Below are 19074 nucleotides of genomic sequence, written 5' to 3' on the forward strand. Positions count from 1 at the left end.
ACTTCAAAAACACGACACTGACAAACACAAAAATTATGGACCATATTTCCAGAGGCACTAAAGTTTTTAAAATCTTAATATTTACACTACGTTTATTTCAGCATGTTATGTTCAGCTTATTAAGTTTAATTTCCTTCAGATCTCCATATTCTCTATTTACTTGTATTGTAATTTCTCTGCAGTGTTAATAAAGTTGATTTAAAAATAAAAGCGCCCGTGTCCTCAGCCAATCAGAGGACGATGCACGATGACGTCTAATTCCAGCGCCACTTTGAGACGCTGAGGCTAATGCTAACCGCTACGTCACACCCCCAGTTTAACGAGGCTCGTTTGGTTGATATATTTAATTATATATATTAAATAATAATCGCTGTAAACTCGCGTGTGACGGTGAAGTTGTCTGTGTGATGGAGACATGACTTCCGGGTTCCTCGCTGCGATCAATATCCTCACGAAGCCTCTGAGCGGTGAGTTGATGGAAAACTTAGAGGTTGTGACACAAACTGTGAATTATTATATAAACTGAAGCTTGAATGGTTAAAGAAACACGTCAGACATGTTCACACGAAGTAAAGTTAACATGGAACAGTAGTTTAACAGACGATAAAGAGAGGGAGGGGTTTTAAAAGAGCTTCTAAATCAGGTTTGATTGATTTTAAGGAAAGAAACCAGAGAAGCAGCTTCGATAAGTAAATCAACCTTCCACACGAGATTGAGAATCAAAGGCAGCTTGTGACTCGAGTGTTTTAAAGTGAAACCATTCTGTCATCATCAGAGCATCGTGAGGTTTATAGATCCTCACAGGTTGAGGGTCAGAGGAACGACTCCCTGTTCTTAACTCCTCTGCTGTAACATGCGTGGGTTTCAACATAGCTTCATCATTTGGGTTTTAACACACAATATTTAAACCATTTTTTCTGCAGAGTAATTATGTTCAAGCTGCATGACAGTAGCAGCGAGGGATGAAATGGTTCTGAAACCCAAAATGGAAAAGTGCGACACAAATGTTCACGATCTTTTATTCGTGATACCTGAACTCCAACATGCTGCCACGTGTGAAAAGTCTCATTATTCTACATTTAAATGTGAGAAACAGCGTCTGTGTCTTAGGAGAAAGATGCTGTGGGATAAGACCCTGAAGCCCCAGTTGTCCCAGTGTGTCAGTGATGTGTGATAGAGAAAGTGCTGCACATAGATGTATAGATGTGTGTCTGTACTGTAAAGTGCTTTGAGTTGTAATCAAGACCAGAAAAGCTCAATTGAAGAATACAGACCATTTACCAATTTTATTTTTAATGAATTTTACATTTAATGCAAGTCCCTTTATGAATGTCTGTGAATTATCCTCTGAGAAATCAGTGTAAAGGTCAAAAGAATGATGGTTGTTGACAGTCACACTGATGCAACTTGTCAACAGCATAGAAAGACAATCTACACTAAACAGTCCTGTACAGATGTCGTCATGCACAGATAATTATGTGGTACTCTTTGTGTGTGTAGAGGCGTCTGTGCGTGATGCTCAGTCCTCCCACCAGGAGGCGCTCCTGGCAGTGCTGCGGAACAACAGATCCCTTCTCCTTCAGCAGCTTCAGAGCGAGAGCAGCTTCGAGGAGGTGAAGAAGCTGCGGGAGGAGGTGATGTCAGCGGCAGAGTGGTTTTCCACAGATCCAGAAGATGCCACGTGGGGCTTCGTGCAGGAGTGTCTCCTGCTGCTCCTCACCCTGGCACGACACATTTCTAATGAACTCAAACTTTTCAAGCAGAAAAGTTCCTCTGTGGCCAAAAATCAAACCCCTGAGTTTGCTCCACCTTTACCTCCGGATGTTCTCAGTGTCAACCAGCAGAAGACGCTCAGAGCAGCTCTTCAGTTCGTCGTCTCTCTGGGGCTCTGCCCCTACTTGGCTTCGGGAGTGGGCGTTCCACTGAGCTGTCGCTCAGCGTTTGGAGCCATGGTGGAGAAACTCGTCCGTGGTGGAGTGGTGTCAGCAGGGGGACGCCGCCTTCTTACCACCACAAACGTCCTGTTGCAGTTGGCAGAGCTGTCATCTTTGGCCACGCTGGTGTTCACACAGCATCTGGGGGATGTGATGGCGGCACTGTGCCAGCTCGGCTACCAGCCGCACCGGGTGGAGAGAGGGGGCACCGAGGAGGAGAAGGTAACACATCTGGATATGGGTTTGTCGTTGCTCTTTTGGAAGGATAATGCTTTTGATGCATGAAGTTTCTTGTTTGTCTTCTTTTCAGATGCAGGAGCTCAGTGCTGAGGAACGTCGAACCTGCAGGGAGGCTCTGAAAAGCCTTTTAGGAAAAGTCTACCAGCCGATCGTCATCAAGCAGCTGCTGATCCTCCAAGGTGGACCCAGACAGGTATGGAGGGATGTGGTGGTAATAGTGCTCATATTAGAAGTTAGTGCAGTGCATTGTTTCTGCCCCTTATTGTGTAAAATAGTGTCGAGTGTTGTTTTCGGCTTATATCTCCTGTGCGTCCTTCCAGTCTGGTGCAGCAGGAAGCTCCAGCGGTTCAGGCAGCAGAGCAGCTCTGGGATCAGCTCCGGCCTGGCTGAGGCGTCTGTGTGGTCAGCTGCTGTCTGAGCGCCTGGTGCAGCCTAACGGGGTCCAGGCTGTAGTCAGAGCCGTCCTGGAGGGGGGAACCGGTGAGTGAGCGGTTAGAAGCCCCACACTGTGGAACTCTCTGCCCACTGAACAGATTTATTTAAGTTCCATCTGAAAACTTGTCTTTCTGTGAAAGCTTTAGGAAATGTTCGACTTTTATTTATTCTGACTATTCTAAATGATTTGATCTTATTGTTTTTACTTCCGTGCTCATGTTCGCTGTCTTATTTTAATCTCTCTGCCAAGTCTAGTAGTGAGTTGTAAACGTAAAAAACTTTAGATTAGTTTTAATGAGTTGTTTATTTGGCTCCTTCTTACTCGACTGTTTCATTTTCTTAATAGCTCGAATCTTGCGTTTTTATAGAATGGAACTTTATATTTGATGCATCCAGACCAAACTGTTTCTGTCCTCTAGGGGGCGAGTCAGACTGGAGGAAGTGTGACGGTGTGGCCAGGATCTTGGTGGCCTGCCCTCAACAGTCCACCTCAGCAGATAGTTACTACAGACAAGTCTGTCCTCAGGTCAGCTACACACACACACACACACACACACACACACACACACACACACACACACACACTTATCTCAGCCTGTTTACATTCCGGTGTGAATATGAGATGGTACTGATGGAGTTATTCTGCCGTTAATCCACCGTCTTGTTTCCAACTCGTCTGATTGACCGCCTCCTCGTGTTCGTTGTCATCGTTGTTCTGCTGCAGATCCTCCAGCTCCTGCACTTCAAAGACAAGCTGGCGGCACAACAGTTTCAGCTTGTGGCCACCAGGGCGGCGCTCTCCATGGTGCAGGAGAAGCCCACCTTTGCACATCAGTACCTGCTCACGCCTCTGCTTCAACCGCTTCACCGCTGCACCACTGCTTCCAGTCAGTAAACTCACTATTCTTTATCCATATGTCTTAGATGTTACATTTAAAATAGAGTTTTCCCTCCTGGGGCATCTGGAGGTGTTTCAGGTGAGATGAGATTTAACAGCCTCAGTGTGTTGTGGGTCAATCCTGAAGTTTCTCACTAAGTGAACCTCAACAGGAAGCTTTCTGATCGTGAATCTGAAGCACGGAGGCAGCTCGACCTGTTGAGTCTGCCCTAGTGTGTGCATTGAATTCCTATCAGGCAGAAATTGTTGTTTATATCATCCCCTCCTCAGAGGAACAGCAGATGAGCAGCAACAGGGTCATGTCCCAGCAGGTCTGAACTGTGTGTGTGTGTGTGTGTGTGTGTGTGTGTAATGCAGACGAGAGTCGTGACCCTGCGGCCGTGGAGGAGTGGGACCTGACACGTTGTGTGGAAGATGTGTACAAGGTGAGGACACACAAAGGCAAACCACACAGTGACGTCCGTTGAAGTTACAGTAACGGTCAGAGCTCTGGTCACATCTGGAGAAGGACGACGCAGCACTTTCACTGTTTGTAGGTGAATGTTGTGTCACTTTCCTTCACTGTGTTTCCATTGTGTTGTTCTTGTGTCTCTTGTTGCTGTCAGATCTGGGTGGTTGGTAACAGTCCATCAGCGTCTCTCCTCAAAGCTCTAGAGGAGGTTCTGCCCGTTATCTTCACTCTTTTCTGTTTCACCAAGCAGAACGTCTCACACCTTCGGTAACGTGCAGCCAGCTGACACGTGCACATGATTCAAAATCAGACCTGAAGTATGGCACCGATAATGAGTGTGTGCTGTGTCCCACAGCGCCCCCTGCCAGGACATTCTGTTGTGGTACCTGAGCCACACTGAGGCGTCTGAAGCCCTGTCCACCCTGAGGCAGCTCTCAGGTCTGCAGGGACAGAAAACCGAGGCAAGCGACTTCTACTTCACCCCAGGAAGTGACGGAGGAGCCAGGTTCGACTCGAGAGAGAACTGCAGGTGAATGATGCAGGAAGGACACAGCTCCGTCTTGTCGGGTGGTTTTTGCTGAAGCTGTTTGCAAGATAAATAATGTCCCATCAGCATTAAAAGAGCTTCATGTGATGACTGTCAGTGAAACATCTCCTTCTCTTCTCTGGTCCTGTGTCAGTGATGAGGACGACGCTCTGTATGAGAAGCTGTCAGGGGAACAGTGGAGGCTGGAGTGTCTCATGCATTTGTTGGCTGAACTCAAAGACAGTGATCTACCTGGAGACTTCTTCCTGGAGCTGCTGCAGGTACACACACACACACACACACACACACACACACACACACACACAGATTATGGTAGAACATAATTCAATCTAGTGCATTAAATGTTACCATTGTGTTTATTTTTGGCACATTTTTGCTGAGACTGTGGTTGAGAAGTTTGTTAAACTCTGGTAATTTTCTGGTTGTAGTATTTGTCCATTGTATATTGTTGTACAATTGTATTCTATTGTCCAGTGTTTCTGTTTGTTCCGTCCACGTCGTGGAGAAAGTAAACCTCAGTTCACGTTCCATTGTGTCCTTGCGTCTCCTGCAGGAGCTGACCAGTTGGACGGCTGCTGCAGACGAGGTGAGGAAAGACGAAGAGGAGCTGGACGTGTCCACCATGACGCTCCTGGAGGTGGAGCAGGAGGTGCTGGGTCGAGCTGCGAGACAAAGCCTGAGACTCGCTTTACTTCAGGTGCTGGCAATAATGGTTGAGTCTCTGCAGCATAATACGCTGCTGAGAAAACCCAACCAGGTGAGTAGGAGGATACACACACACACACACACACACACACACACACACACACACACACACACACACACACACACACACACACACACACACACACACAATGCAAACACAAAGATGTCTGTTTAGATTAAGTATATAAGAGCAGGTCACAGTTGTTTGGCTCCATTCATACTAATTTTCATTTTAAAACTGATCACTCACTTAAAGACCAGGAGTATTTAACCTGTTCTTTTGGCAGTAAAACCCAAACCTCCTCCTCAGGAGATCTGTTCTTGTCCTTAACGCACTTTCAGTGGTTGATTTGTTTAAGAATTCACATTTAAACTGAGCAGATGCTTCGGGACAAACTGCTTTTTATTGCACTTTCATGTTAAAACTGAGACAAACGTCCCCGAAGTGTCTAATGTGTCCGCTCGTCCTCCTGGGACTGCAGTCGTCTTTCTCCTGCACATTTCTAAATCGGTCTCTTCCTGTGGGACTTCTTGTAAAGGAAACAAACCACGTTGAGTCATGATGCTGAAAACCAAAATAACCTATTTTCTTTAGGGGGAGGGGGGGGGGTGGCTGACTGGCATTTTAGGGTCAACACACTTTCCCTGTAGAGATAAAGAAATATTTGTGATAAAGTGGCCTCACTTCATGAGATGATGTTTTATTTTTAGATGTTTCACCTTTGCATGTCTTTATAAGGATAGAATATTTTCTGGGAATTTCCTGAAAAGCTTTTTAAAAAGATTCTTATACTCGATTCCTTTAAAGGGGACATAGCATGCCCATTTTACCACAAGTTGATATGGTTCCTTGGGGTCTTAATGAAATGTCTGTAACATACTTTGGTCAAAATACCACAAGGATCATATAAAACAGCTCCTTTTTACCCTGTATAAAACAGCCCTCCACAGAGTGACCTGTTTTGACTGCCTGTTCCTTTAAATGCTAATGAGCCAGCTCCCCCTCTCCCCATGATTTTAAACGATATAAATTACATATTTTATATGATATAAATTATCAAATATGCATCCCATACTTTGTATGTTGTCCCCTTGTTGTCCTGGAGTTTTAATTTTCCCAATCACATAATTAAATGTCCCCTCTGCCCCCACTACAAGCACACAAGCAGACAGACAGAGAGAGAAAGAGAGGTGGGGGGGCTATGAAGACCATCATTTACCCCGAACCCCGACATTCAACGGGTACAACAACAAGCGGAGAAAGCAGAATCGCGGGCTGACCTTATATGCACGTCTATGGGGCTGACCAGCGGAGATATTCGTCCCGTGTGAACAGCCAGGCGGCTGCGTGCTGGAAAGCGGCGCTGCGCTGCCTCGCAGCGCGCTTCCGCGTCAGTGTACCCGGCGGAACTACTGTAACTCGGCGGAACTACTGTAACCGGCGGAACTACTGTAACCGGCGTAACTACTGTAACCCGGCGTACAGTAGAGCTGAACACTGCGGAAGTCTTCCACACAGCTGGCAGTGTGGAAGACCGCTGCGAGCAGCGCAGCGCCTGCTCCCAGCGCGCAGCCGCCTGGCTGTTCACACGGGACGAGCATTTCTCCGCGCTGGTCAGCCCCATAGGCTGTATATATAAGGTCAGCCCGCGATTCTGCTTTCTCCGCTTGTTGTTGTACCCGTTGAATGTCGGGGTTCGGGGGTTACAGTAGCGCTGAACACTGCGGAAGTCCTCCACACTGCTGTGCGCTGTGTGGCGCTGACACAAATTCCAGCTCACGCACGGGAGAGCGAGCGGTCGCTCCCGAGCAGCTGCTGCAGCCTCCCAGTCCCAACGATCCAGACAAATGCCACATGTGAGTGAATCGCGGGCTGACCAGCGGAGAATGCTCGTCCGTGTGAACAGCCAGGCTGCGTGCTTGGGAACGGCGCTGCGCTGCCTCGCAGCCTCCGGTGTAAACACGGAAGTAACGAGTGTGGGGGGCGGTGGGGGTGGGCCAAGACCATGTAGGGAGACTTCCAGTTCCTTGTTACGACACAATACCCAGGAAGCGCAATCGAGTCGCTCAAGCATGACGTTTCTGACTTAGAGGAACTATAACAAAACGCGCGAGTGTTTTTTCCCCAGAGTTTTTGGGTTGGTAGACATGCCAGATACCCACATTAACCTGTAGAAGCACTAACAAAGTGGAATTTGCATGCTATGTCCCCTTTAACATTAAGCTCTAGATGTTCGTAGAATATTTAATTTATCTTAGTTCATTCAAACATATTTAGGCGCCTGAATGTCTCTGTTGTTATATTTCTATCCCTGAGTCTGTTCTTCTGTTCTCCAGGTGGTGGACTTCATCGTGACCCTGGTCCAAAGGGCCTGTGCGGGTCTGGATCGGGTCACTGAGCCGAGTCCTGAGAACCCGATAGAGAGTCAGACTCTGAGCATGGGGATGGGTCTGGTGGCCACTCTGCTGTCTGGACCTGAGGTACCACAACTGATAAGATGATGTTATCACAGATGTTGTTATGACAAAGAAATACAATTGACTGTTAAAAATACAAATATAACTCAAATGCTACCAAATATATAGAACCTAATTATTTTCCTGACCAATATGTCTGTGAAAGGCTCATATAGGCAGATTTCTATCATTAAACAATCATAAAATGAATCATATTTCTTCACTTTACCTCTGAGACTCTGATAATAGTATAACTAGATAATACAGACTTATTTTCAGCACCTCCAGCTCTGACTGACTCTCACTGTCTTCTCCCTCTCCTTTAATTTTACAGCTTGGCGCAGAGGACTACTCTTCCATGTCCAGGCTGCTCTCACCTCTGGAGACACTGTCCCAGAATCACTCCGACGTGGTCGTCCAGGAGCTGGCGTCCAACCTCAGAGCCGTCATCGCCACTCACGGTGCCATCAGGCCTGAAGATCTCACTGCTGCTGCCGCCCAGGCCTCCAGAAAACCTGAAACAACAGTCAAGAACAACAAAGTGTCCTCTAGGAGAAAGCAAAAGATACAAACTGAAGGAAGTGACTCAGGTACGAGACCACGTTCGTCTCCGCAGGACAGAAATCCACCGAGCAACGCCCACATCACACACCCAGTGTCCCCCGGAGGGTCTGCAGCTGCAAAAACTACACGAGCCGGACGCACCAGTGTTCCATGCTCCTCGACCAAGCCCTTTTCTGATTGGCTGCTGGAGGCGTGTGACCCGGAGGTGCCAACCAGAGCGTTCGCCCTGAGGGTCCTGACTCAGATGGTGCAAAGTGGGAACCCGGAGGTCGTTCAGGCCCAGGAGAAGGTGCTCACGGTGGGTGACTTGTTTAAGAGCGTTAACTTTTTTAAATAAATCTTCTTTTAAACATTTGAGAAATATCAGGCCACACATTTTTAAACGAGGTCGAGGTAAAGGAAAGTAAATAAATGCAATGGCGAACACAAATGTGACATTCAGATGATTTGTTTGTTGAGCTGATAGTGAATCAGTAACAATTAAAAACATATATGTTAATATAAAAGGTGGTGGACGCAGCCTTGGTTGAAATAGCAGTTGTGCAGCCTTCACCGACTTCATAACATTGTGTTTGTGCGCATCAGGAAAGTGAAGGTTGTGTTTTTATCTGTTGGGACACATTGAGCAGACATGTATAATAAATAAGGTGGACGGACGTCTACCTCCGGGAACAATGGCTTTACTCCAGGGACTTGTTAAGGTGGAACGGACAAGAAAGGACAAAAGCTCATCTGCTATTCTCTGTTATCACACAGACACACACACACACACACACACACACACAGAGACACACACACACACACACACACACACACACACACACACACACACACACACACACAGACACACACCCGCTGTGTGCACCTCAGATAACCTTCCACATACAGCTGCACCTTTATTGATTTTCTTATTCCTCACTTTTGTGCCAAGGTTGTGTTTAGTTCCTCGATTTTTGAAACTCCAGATCTTTTCAGTTCTATCAAAGCTTCCCCCCCGATGGTCCCTGGGGGCCATGTTTCGATTATTCCCTTTGATAGTTGATCTTATTGTTTTTAATGAATTCAATATTGATCTGCTTTTGTTCTATTGGGAAGATCTTTATTGATGATGTGTTTGATGTGTTATGGCAGAATATTCCCTCTGTGGTGAAACCAGACTGTAAATAGAGACGGATCCTCAAACGTGAGGCTAAGGCGCTGGTCGTAGGTCATAAACCGCCTCCTCCATGTTAGTAGATGGGACATGGACCAAACAAAAAACAGAACGCGTCAAATACATGTTTCTCAAAGATGGTTTATATAACGTCGGGTAGTTTGTATCACTCTGATGTTTGTTCAAGTGTTTCTGATAAGTTTGGTTTTAATTAGTTATTTGATGATTTCTTGATAATCATCGTTCATCTTTATATACAGTCTCTTGTACCTGGGTTTACCAAAAGTCCTTTTGTTTGTGTGATCTTGGACAGGTCTCATTAAGATGAGATAAAAGCATTCTGTCTGTGGTTGGAACAAAGTCTTGTGATTTAATCAGTGTTCGTTTCTTCTTCAGCTCTTTTTAGAAAACCTGGAGCACGAGGACTCGTTCATTTACCTTTCAGCCATTCAAGGTAAAGTAGCGGCCGAGTTTGGACAAATGTGATGCTGACATTGATTTTTAATAATCGATCTACAGAAGTAATCGGTTTGAAACTACCCTCAAAGGTAAACTGAGTGTGAACTGTCTTCAGGTCTGGCTGCGTTGGCGGATTCGTTTCCTGAGAGGATCCTAGAAAGGCTCCTCAAAGACTTCCAGCACGGCCCCTCACTGCCCACATCCGACCAGGAGCGCTGCCTGGAAACCCGCCTCAAAGTGGGAGAGGTCCTGATGAGGGCGAGCAGAGCCATGGGTGAGATCTGTAGCTGAGTCCGACCTTTGACCTGTGGAGGTTGTCAAATGTTTTTAAAAAACTGCCCCCATCCGACCTTTATCATTAAATGAGCTTGTGTTTTCTGACGTGTGTGTGTGTATGTTTCTCTGTGGTGGGCAGATATCGGCCTGCAGCCACCACACGTGAAACTATAAAAGCCACAGTGCCGACTTGTTTTGCAGGCAGAGCTCTGTTCAGAAGGAGCCTGTGTATCAGAACCTATCCCTGATAGAAAACCCTATTTGGATCTGTTCCCCGCTCTGGTTTTATCTGCCAGATTGCCATCGTACCACTTCCCTGGGACAATCGGGGGTTTATATCCTCGCTGAGAGATTGGATAGACCTTCAGTTTGCTGCGCAGACATCCAGAGAGCCCCTGTGTTTGTCTTGAGCCCCACAGCCGGCAAAGATTTAGCTTTTGCCCGGCTGTCATGTGTAAATAGGAGGGTTTTCTTAATTGACTCGGCTGGTGGAGTAAATGTTGAATAACTTAATGTTTGGCCGAGCTGTGCTCTGCACCCAGGTGCTGACTCTGCACTTTCACAGCCCTGTGAGCTGCTTCAGTGTTCGACAATGGATTTACTGGATTCACTGAAAGAAAAGGGTTGGTGCACAGAATGACTTTCCCCAGACTCAGGAGAGAGAGAGAGAGTGTAGTTTGCTCTGGCAGCGTTACGTCACAACCAATAGCAACCACCTTTGTGTTGTTGACCCCACTTGGCTGGGATTGGCTGTAGTTTGCATAGTGAGCCAAGATGGTGGAGACGCTGATGTTAGCTGTGTCAAACCGACAACAACTAAAACATCTTCCTCTGTTCTTTACTGGGACCTTGTCAGGACCAGTAGACCTCATGGGGACCAGTGTCTGGTCCTAATGAGGCTAAACGTCATTTCTGAGGTCGTGTTAGGGTTAGGTATGATCTGGTCCTGGACTGGTTAGGGTTAGGTATGAACTGGTCCTGGACTGGTTAGGGTTAGGTATGAACTGGTCCTGGACTGGTTAGGGATAAGGTTTTAGTTCGGCTGTCCACAATGAATGGAAGTCAACATGGAATGCGTTTACTGGAAATCGACATGGTAAATGCAATGCCTTCTGAATGTGTGTGTGTGTGTGTGTGTGTGTGTGTGTGTGTGTGTGTGTGTGTGTGTGTGTGTGTGTGTGTGTGTTTGACCCCACACAGGGGTCAAGCAGGTCTTACTACCACCAGTCAGTCAGCTGGTTATCTTCTCTCAGCAGCAGTCGGCTCTGTGCTTTGTGTGTCTGTTTGCGTAACAGTGTCGCACACAAACAGCTTGTTGAACTGAATATAAGCAACAACATCATTGTGGGAGATGTGGATTCAAACCTGTGTCTTAAATGTAAAGCTCCTTCTCTGGAGCCACTTCTCAGTAATCACCTCGTGCCTTTTGTTTTGTGTGTTTGAGAACTTTGGCTTCTCTCTCTCTGCTGATCTGAGGATCTGAGTTATTTCTCTTCCCACAGTTCAAAAAGAGTTCAACGTGTTGGCTCCTTAATTATTCTACATTATTTATTCTCTCGTCTTCCTTCAAACTGTGTAAAGTTTTCTGCTGATGAACATAACCTGAAAACATAATAAAAACCCTTCCTGCAGCTAACGGACCAGTCAGTAATATTCTCCTGGAGGTGTGTGAGAAACCGGTTGACATTAAACCTGATAAATAATTAAGCCTGAGAACTAACCTGGTGGTTGTTCTCCTCCAGGGGAGCTGGCGCCGCACCTCGGCCGACCTCTGGTGGGCGTCTTCCTGCAGGGAACCAGGGATCCAGACCAAAGCGTCCGGGCCAGCAGTCTGTCCAACCTCGGGGAACTCTGCCAGAAACTGGACTACGCTCTGGGACCACTGGCTCAAGAGGTGAGGCGGAGCACAGTCAAAGGAAACTTCTATCATCGATATTTGGATCAATAGGATCCTGGTATCATCCTCTGCCTCGTCACGTGAGGCTGTAATATCCCCATTCTAATCATAATATTTATTTATTTGCTGATTTATTTGACAGGGACACAGCACGTTATTAAAAATCGCTGTAAAAGCCTCTGAGGCTATTTCTGTGTGTGTGGACAGATGTGACAAACTCCTCCTACATAAGAAAAGTATAAAACAGAGTTACTCATTTATCTCTGTGTGTCTTGTGTCTGTGTGTGTGTGTGTGTGTGTGTGTGTGTGTGTGTGTGTGTGTGTGTGTGTGTGTGTGTGTGTGTGTGTCGCACAGCTGAGCTTGTGTCTGACAGCTCTGATAAAGACGGAGAAGGAGGCAGAGGTGAGGAGAGCTGCTGTTCACGTTATAGCCCTGCTGCTCCGAGGCCTGAGCCACAAAACCACCCAGGTACACACACACACACATATATACACACACACACACACAAAAACTCAACAACACGTGGACAGTTTTTTTATAATAATCAATACAAAGACTATATAAAGCTGATACTGATCAGAAAATGATTCCTGATCATATGACAGCTGAAGTCAAGAAGACGTCAGAAAATGACCTCAGGTATAGTTTTTAAAAAGTCCAGGTATCTCTGCAGGAGTTTAAACTAAAATATATAAATATAACATATAAAACATATAAAATATGTTATAATATATAGATCGTAAAATAATTTATTATCATGTGGTGGGAATGACGTCACCATGAAGTCCAGTAATGATGTCATATAGTGTATTAATACAATACAATACGACTTCTTGATCCTGGTTTGATTTCGGGCAATTAAAAGAATAAACATCATATAGACAAACATCCAGTGAAGCACTAAAGCTTTGCTCAAGTGACATGAGCTCCTGAGTCGCTGCCACGACGACGGTCATGTGTCCAGCTGCTGGTCCCAGGTCACATCCCTGTCATTACTGGAACAGCTGGAGAAGGACAGCGCCAACATCTGTACGAGGCTAATGAGTGAGAGCAGATGAGAGGGAGAGACGGTGTGAGCTCAGAGCTGAAGCCAGAGAGGAGAACAGGCGACGTGTGGAGGAGAGAACTGAAGAGGAGTCAGGGAATCAATTCATTCATTTCAAGTCATAAACTCAAACATATTTGAGTTGTGTTGATTTTTGAAAGTTAAAAAACAGCTTTTAAGGATCGACTGAGGTCTTATTTTATCATCTATGATGTGAATGTGGAGAAAAGAGTGGAAAGTAGAAGTAAATCATCCCTCGCTGGTTCCATAATGTCCCCTCTGTCTGCGCAGGTTCTCAGCGACGTTCTGTTGGATCTGTACCGAGCTCTGAAGTGGGTGTTGCGCTCGGACCCGGATGACGTCACGGTGCTGCACGCTCAGCTGGCGCTGGAGGAGCTCGATGACGTGATGAGGAGGTTCATCTTCCCCGAGCAGAAGCTGGAGAAGAAGATTGTCATGTTACCGTAGAACTGAAGTTTTCAACCCGTCCACAGTTTGACCCCACGGAGGATTTTTATATTTATGTGGCAGCTGCGGTTCTGCCTCCATGTGTGAGGTGGACTTTGTGGACTTTGTGGACACAGAGCATCAGGAAGACAGAGTGAAATCCTGCAGACACGGTATTAACCGTCAGGAACAGTGAGTCTGCACCCTCATGTTCCACTGTACCACCACAACCACCACATTAAAGCTTTAAACACATTCTGCTTTCTATTATTATTAGTAGTAGTAGTGTATGTATATATATATATTGGACAGGCTCACCTTCACACCTACGATAAGTATTTTCAAACTGTGATCACACATCAACTTAACAGGACGACAGGTGAAGACCAGTGTCGTCTGAGGTAAATAAAAACGTCTCAGTTCGGTGGCCTTTCAAGTTTAAAGGGGCAGTCCCCAGATTTTACATTTTTAAAGTCAATTTACTAGTCGATCCACATGACGGAGCCTGGGATTGGTCACAGAGGGAAACCATGTGACAACGTGGTGGCCAGCTGTGGATGAAGTGAATCTATAAGAGTTGAACTTTGCTGTGTCAACAAGGTCAAAGTTTCTCCAGCAAGGTTTGAACAGAGCGGAGCTCAGGGTCGACTCCGAGGAACGAGACATTCCTTCTTTTGTCTCATCCATCGGGCGATCGGCTCATGTGTATGAATCCTGACCTCTGTGGTCTCTGCCTCTGTGTGAACACGCAAACACAGGGAGCTTCAGCTTCTTTACACTCCATGAATATTTTCTCCAACACAGAGTCAGGGTATCAGCGCGGCAGGACGTCAGAGACGCAGGCTCCTTCATCACGGTGGCAGATTCAGGCCACGACGCAGCAACGACTCCCAAGTCGCACCTGTGTTTACACAGAACGCTGTGTGTGTGTTTCCGTCACTGAGGCTTCAAATAACCTGGAGGGACGTTTTTAAACTTTAAGACATGTTTGGGTTTCACAGAGTTAATTTCCTTTACATTTAATTATATCTAAATGTGTAGAAACTGGTTTAAAAGCTTAATGTTGATGGATCTGTATCATGTAGAAAACATGGTGATAAACATGCACAAAGTTAAATCACCGATTCATCATCTTAAAAGTCACAAAGTTCCCTCATTGTGTTTCATCCATTAGATTGTAAATACAGACGTGTCTCCACTTCCCATCTGTTAACATGGAGGAAGTGGGGCTTTATGACCTATACTGCAGCCAGCCACCAGGGGGCCTTTGGCTTCACTTTTGGAGACGTCATCCATCTTTCTTTACAGTGTCTCAAATCAGAGGACGCGGCCCACGAACTGAGATCGTCTCGTCTACAGAGGTTTTCTGTGATCGCCGTCACCAGCTCGCCCCTCCCATGTGGCTGTCGCCTAGCAACACGGCTGAAGTTGGAAACGACAAGAAAGTTTTCTCGCTCTTTGGTTTTTTAACTTGGACCAGCGGTCACGTTGAGTTGAGGTCTGATACTCGAGCGTTGACCGTCTCCTCGCTTTCTGGCGCCGTTACCGCTTTGAAAAACAAGTCGCCACCGAAGCGCAATGAATCCTGGGATACGGTTATCACTTATCTAATAGAACTATATTTACTGTTTCTACCACATATAAAGATTTAGTTTTACCCCATAAACGTTGCTTTTTAGAGCTGTAGCTCCCCCCAGTCATTCGGGAGCTACCTTGAGAGCGCCCCCTGGTGGTTATGAGAGAGTGAGTTCTCCCTTTGTTAGAAATTCTCTGTTATCAATAAGGTATCGTGGAGATTTGGGAGGTGCGAGCTTTGCCTCCTGTCGGCCTCTGTGACCTCACCTGGCAAAGACGTTCACATGTATTTCTGCAGAAGCATTATTCCATATTTTAAAAATTATACTATCACGTTGCATCATGGGAAATGTCAGATCCATCAGATTTGCATCTTTCCCTGCTCTGGGGTGTAAAAGTCTGGACGTGTGCTGAAGCCCTGAGAGGTCACGGTCCGCCAGCGAGCCACGGAGGAGAACGTGGAGGAGACTACAAGCGTCTTCAGCCTCGTTTCCTCCGGAGAGTCTTTTGTTTTAAGTTACGTGCTTTTCTATTACCTGACTTCAATGAAATGCGTTTGAGTGGCTCTGGCAGCCGCGTATCGATTCCCAGCGGCGTTCTGCGATTCGTCTCAGGCTGCCAGCTCGGCACGGCCGTGGAACCTGCAGGATGTCAGCAGCTCAGCCGGGGAGGAGAGGGAGGAGAGGGAGGGAGGGAAGGTAAATAAGCCCATAAAGGATGCTTTGAGCCGGGCGGAGAGGAGGAGAGGAGAGGGGGGCTCCGGTCAAACAGTCCCCGGGCTTGTTGGGAGACTGCCGGCTGCATTGCAGAGAGATAGGCAGCTAAGTGGGGTGCTGAGGGAGAGGAGGGGAGCGAGGAGAAAGGGGGGGTTAAAGGAGACAGAGAGAGGAGGTGTGGAGGAGCAGCTCAGCAGTGTTGGATATGCCGGCCAGCCCGCCGAGCGAGGAGAGAGGGAGAGAAGGATTTAGACTCAAATGGGATGCAGAGCGCTGCTGATACTGCAGCACAGGACAGAGGAGGAGAGGCTGCTCCAGACCTGGGGACGGCTCACTGCAGGGGACAAAGAGGAAATCACACTTGAGGGACGAGGACGGGATCAAGCTCAGGCTGATTTGGCCCTCCATCTTCTCCTTCACTGCCGGTGACCCCGGGCGCATGGTGGAAATCAAGAGCCGGGATGGAGAGCACCGGAGGCAGAGAGCAGACGAGCCGCTGCCGCCAACCTGTCATTCACAGACGTAAATCTGCTCCAGCATCAGCTGCTGGCTGAGCACCTCTGATCACATCACAGGCCGGGGGGGCTTCATGCCCTGGGACAGTCCTGGTGGACCGAGGGAGGAGGCAGCGGCGGAGGAGGAGGAGCAGGCGGCGGGGAGGCCGGCCCTGAGAAGTGGTGGAGGGTGGTGGTTTAAGCTGCCGGCTGTATATTTGTATGTGGCATCTCCTGAATTAAGAAGCTGGAATAAAGATGTAGTGTGAGCTGGTGGAAGGAGGGGGACGGAACAAGGAGCGTGCTGTGCTGAGGAGGGGAGAGGGCTGGACGGACGCACCAGGCTGACTGAGATCTGAGGGGAAGACCGAGACGGAGGGTCCACTGGCTCAGGAAGGTAAAGCCTTTAATTAGATGCTTTGCACTAAGAGACGATATCCGTACAATGTAAATTCAACTGGAAAAAAAACAGAGAGACAAGAAGGTTTAGAATTAATATCTGGTGAGATTTAGTGAAGATCAGGTTGAAATGTGAGTAAAGCTGCAGGATGATGTGACGGTTGAGGAAAAGGGAATGAATGAAACTATTCACCGAGAGACGAACGTGCTCAGGAGGGACTGAACGGAAAGTTTGACTAAATTTGGAATAAGTGACCTTTGAGCTGAGTTAGACGAGAGAGTGGGGGAGAGAAAATCTACCTTTTTAAGTTTAATAATCTCCTCAACGAGGCTGAAGAAGGCAAAGAAAACTGCTGCTGATGGAAGCTGTAAAACCTGGAGAATAGGTGTGTGTGTGTCTTTGTGTGTCTGTGTGTGTCTGTGTGTGTGTGTGTGTGTGTGTGTCTCTATTGAGCCTGTGTTGCCTCTGGCGTCTTCTCCATGTGCTGCTCTTGGACGTAACGGTTGGGAAACGAACGCCTCAGCTGCGGCCGTTTGTCGTCTGCTGGCGTCTCTGGAGGAAAGTGCTCGGCCTGTTTGGTTTTTCCATGGCATCACTGCCGAGCTGGACCTGCCTGAGGAAGAGGAGAAAGTGTCCTTCATGTAAACCTGCTGAGGTTTGTCGGGCTGCATCAGGTGAAGTGATGAAGATTAAAACGAGCCTACGTTTTCTCAACAAATGAGAAATTTAGCTATAAGCCATAAAGATTCTCCCTCTTTATTTCCTGCTCTGGTTTGACCAGGGTGTTATGGCAGCTCTCAGATCAGCGAATCATTAGCTCCGTCCGTCTGAACTTTGATTTCCTCCACAACTGCTGGAAATTCAAGGAAGAAAAAACTATACGACTAAAAGCTCAAGTTATTAACTCACCATCTAATTAAAAATTATCTTCCTGAATCTCTGAGTTGTGAGGTCGCCACTAGAGGGCGGCGTTCATACGGACTCCTCGTGGACAGAGTAAACATGACGCCATTGGGCCCTGATGACATCATCAGTTACTGTTTTAGAATTTGCGAGCTAATCCATTGGATTACAACAAATCTAATCTAATCTGAGTATTTACGGATTAACTCAATCAAACATGGAAATATTTTTGATTTATACTAAAAACATGAGTCAGCTGTCAATCACGACTTCTCGGCCTGTTTTTACGTCATCAAATAACTAATTAAAACCAAACTGATCAGGAACAAACATCAGTGTGATAAGAACGACCTGAAATAACAAAAAACATCTTTGACAAACAGTTATTTTTCGTATATATTATAACTTTTTAGTTTGGTCTGTGTCCCATCTGCTAACATGGAGGAGGCAGGGTTTATGCCCTAAGTGCAGCCGACCACCAGGAGGCGATCAAGAGGATTTGGCTTCACTTTTGGGAGCTGTCATGTCGTCCATCTTTATTCACACTAATTATACAACATGGGCGGGGCTAGTTCGTCTGTCCAGGATATTTTGGCTTCATTCCTGGAAAGTAGGAGGAAGTGGAGACGTGTCATCCATCTTTATTTCGTTAAGTAGTGATGACACATGAGTCCTTGTCTCCTTCATGGCCTTTTTCCTAACGTCTTCTATCCTCCTCCACCCCCCCTCCCTGCTTCCCCTCCCTCCTCTGTCCCGAGTCCAAACCATCATTCAGCAACACCCCCGATCCTCCTCCTCCTCCTCCTCCTCCTCACCTGAACTCTCAGCTTATTCAGTCCGATGGATGCAGGGAACTCTTCCCATGAGGCTCTGCCACTCCGGGGAACCGCTGGGAATATTATCACAGATTTAACCTGGAGATGTTGATTCACTCTGGAATAACTCTTTTCTTTACCTTTTTTTAAACAAATATCTTTATAAGTATTGTGCCCTGTTGGGAATTTGGATATTTCTGCCTCCTGGATCCGTTTGTAAAATGCCGACCTGATCCTGGACAGCTTCATGACCTAGACCTGAACACTTGGACCACATGTCCACAGGCTTGGCTGCAGCCGGCATCTCTTTAATATTCACTGAGGATCTGTGGGGAAACTTTACAGCTTCAGGTTTCAGGACACGACGAGGACGTTTTTTATGATGACCAAGGTAATCGTGTTCTTTGTGCATTATAAATTATAAAGCTTTGATTATTCAGTCAGTAAAAGGTGCTACGTACTTTTCCCGCACTGTGCTGGAGTCAGTGGTGCAGAATGGCAGATGTAACCTGGGGCCTAATTGCTCCTGCACCCCCCCACTGTCGCTCACTAATCCCAGCTCCCAACATGACAACGACCCCTTCCCGAGACTGTGGCCCTCTAATCAAAGAGTCCACGCTACTGTCCGCTCGTTATCTGCTCCGTGGCCCCGGGGCTTTCAG

The 19074-nt window shown here is 46.9% G+C and overlaps 2 protein-coding genes across 2 annotated transcripts in view; both read left to right on the forward strand.

The window, feature by feature from the left end:
* The first annotated feature begins 273 nt into the window (after positions 1 to 273).
* On the forward strand, positions 274 to 13764 carry tango6 (transport and golgi organization 6 homolog (Drosophila)). Its single transcript, XM_035155856.2, has 18 exons — positions 274 to 467; positions 1501 to 2156; positions 2245 to 2367; positions 2495 to 2654; positions 3029 to 3135; positions 3334 to 3496; positions 3865 to 3932; positions 4113 to 4225; positions 4314 to 4487; positions 4639 to 4765; positions 5059 to 5262; positions 7548 to 7691; positions 8002 to 8529; positions 9781 to 9838; positions 9959 to 10117; positions 11862 to 12013; positions 12372 to 12485; positions 13354 to 13764. Exons 1-18 carry the CDS (start codon positions 416 to 418, stop codon positions 13528 to 13530), a joined length of 3279 nt encoding a protein of 1092 aa, XP_035011747.2. The 5' UTR covers positions 274 to 415; the 3' UTR covers positions 13531 to 13764.
* A 2049-nt stretch (positions 13765 to 15813) lies between these two features.
* The window catches only part of has3 (hyaluronan synthase 3), a 12108-nt gene continuing 8847 nt past the window's right edge, over positions 15814 to 19074 (forward strand). Inside the window, exon 1 of the mRNA XM_035155867.2 lies at positions 15814 to 16691. The gene's annotated coding sequence lies outside the window, so the exon portion shown is untranslated. The remainder of the gene's footprint in view (positions 16692 to 19074) is intronic.

This window comes from Hippoglossus stenolepis, chromosome 5 (genome assembly GCF_022539355.2).
Source record: "Hippoglossus stenolepis isolate QCI-W04-F060 chromosome 5, HSTE1.2, whole genome shotgun sequence".
Taxonomy (NCBI): Eukaryota; Metazoa; Chordata; class Actinopteri; order Pleuronectiformes; family Pleuronectidae; genus Hippoglossus; species Hippoglossus stenolepis.